Source organism: Manacus vitellinus, unplaced genomic scaffold (genome assembly GCF_001715985.3).
Source record: "Manacus vitellinus isolate BGI_N305 unplaced genomic scaffold, ASM171598v3 scaffold_119_pilon, whole genome shotgun sequence".
In the NCBI taxonomy this organism is placed as follows: Eukaryota; Metazoa; Chordata; class Aves; order Passeriformes; family Pipridae; genus Manacus; species Manacus vitellinus.
The window spans coordinates 329846-330916 of NW_021938894.1; the positions used below are offsets into that span (position 1 = coordinate 329846).

General features: G+C 57.0%; 1 protein-coding gene across 1 annotated transcript in view; it reads left to right on the top strand.

The window, feature by feature from the left end:
* The window catches only part of LOC103755526 (olfactory receptor 52A5-like), a 25857-nt gene extending 25546 nt beyond the window's left edge, over positions 1–311 (top strand). The window contains exon 2 of the mRNA XM_018089187.3: positions 141–311. Within this exon, the coding sequence (XP_017944676.2) occupies positions 141–311 (171 nt within the window). The remainder of the gene's footprint in view (positions 1–140) is intronic.
* Positions 312–1071: the final 760 nt, after the last annotated feature.

The window sequence follows — 1071 nt, forward strand, 5'->3', positions numbered from 1 at the left end:
TCCATGGTGCTGGAGACCTGCTGTGGGCACAGGTTTGCAGTCACACCAACAGCAGCCAAAATCCCAATGTTTCTGTCACTGCTCCAGGGAGCTGCAGCTGGGGACAAAGAGCTAGCTTGGCCCTCCCCATGTACCTGCAGATGTTCCCCTCTGACCTGACACCTCACGTCCAAGTCCTGGTGGCTGACTGGTATCTGACTGTCCCTCCCACGCTCAACGCCCTCGTTTATGGCATAAAGGTGAAGCAGATCCAGGAGGGGACCCTCAGACTGCTGGGGCAGCTGGCAGGACTCAGGCTCACGAGCTGCTAAAGGCAGGGCAGAGGCTCAGGGAGGGAGGCATGGCCACAAAAAGAGTTCTCCCATCCCAGAATAGGTGTGAAGGTGAGTACAAGGAGTTATCCCCCAGAAAGGTCCATCTCTGCTCTCTCTGCAGTGACTAGAAAGGGAAGCTGGACCTTCTGTGTCTAGCTGGTGACATGGCAACAGCTTATGGACAGGAAACCAAGGGGCCAGGGCAGATGGTGCTGGGCAACTGTCCCTTTGGCCAGTGCCCTCCTCTCTTCCAACACACCACTTGGAAATCACAGAACCACAGACTTGTTTAGGTTGGGAGGGACTTTAAAGATTGTCCAGTCTCGCTGCCATGGGCAGGGACACCTTCCACCAGCCCAGGTTGCTCCCATCTCTGTCCAACCTGGCCTTGGACACTTCCAGGGATCCAGGGGCAGCCACAGCTTCTCTGGGCAACCTGGGCCAGGGCCTCCCCACCCTCACAGGGAGGAATTTCTTCCCAAAATCTAATTAAAATCTCTCCTCTTCAGTGTAAAGCCATTTCCCCTCATCCTGTCACTGTCTGTCCATGCCATGCCCAGTGTGCCCATGTCTCTCTCACACTGGGGAGCCCAGCACTGGACCCAGAGCTCCAGGGGTGGCCTCTCCAGTGCTGAGCAGAGGGGAAGGATCACCCCCCTCTACCTGGTGGCAGTGCTCCTGCTGACACCTTTGCTCAGGCTCAGCCTGGTGTGCACCAGGGCCTTCTCTGCCAAGCTGCTTTTTCCAGGCAGCTGGT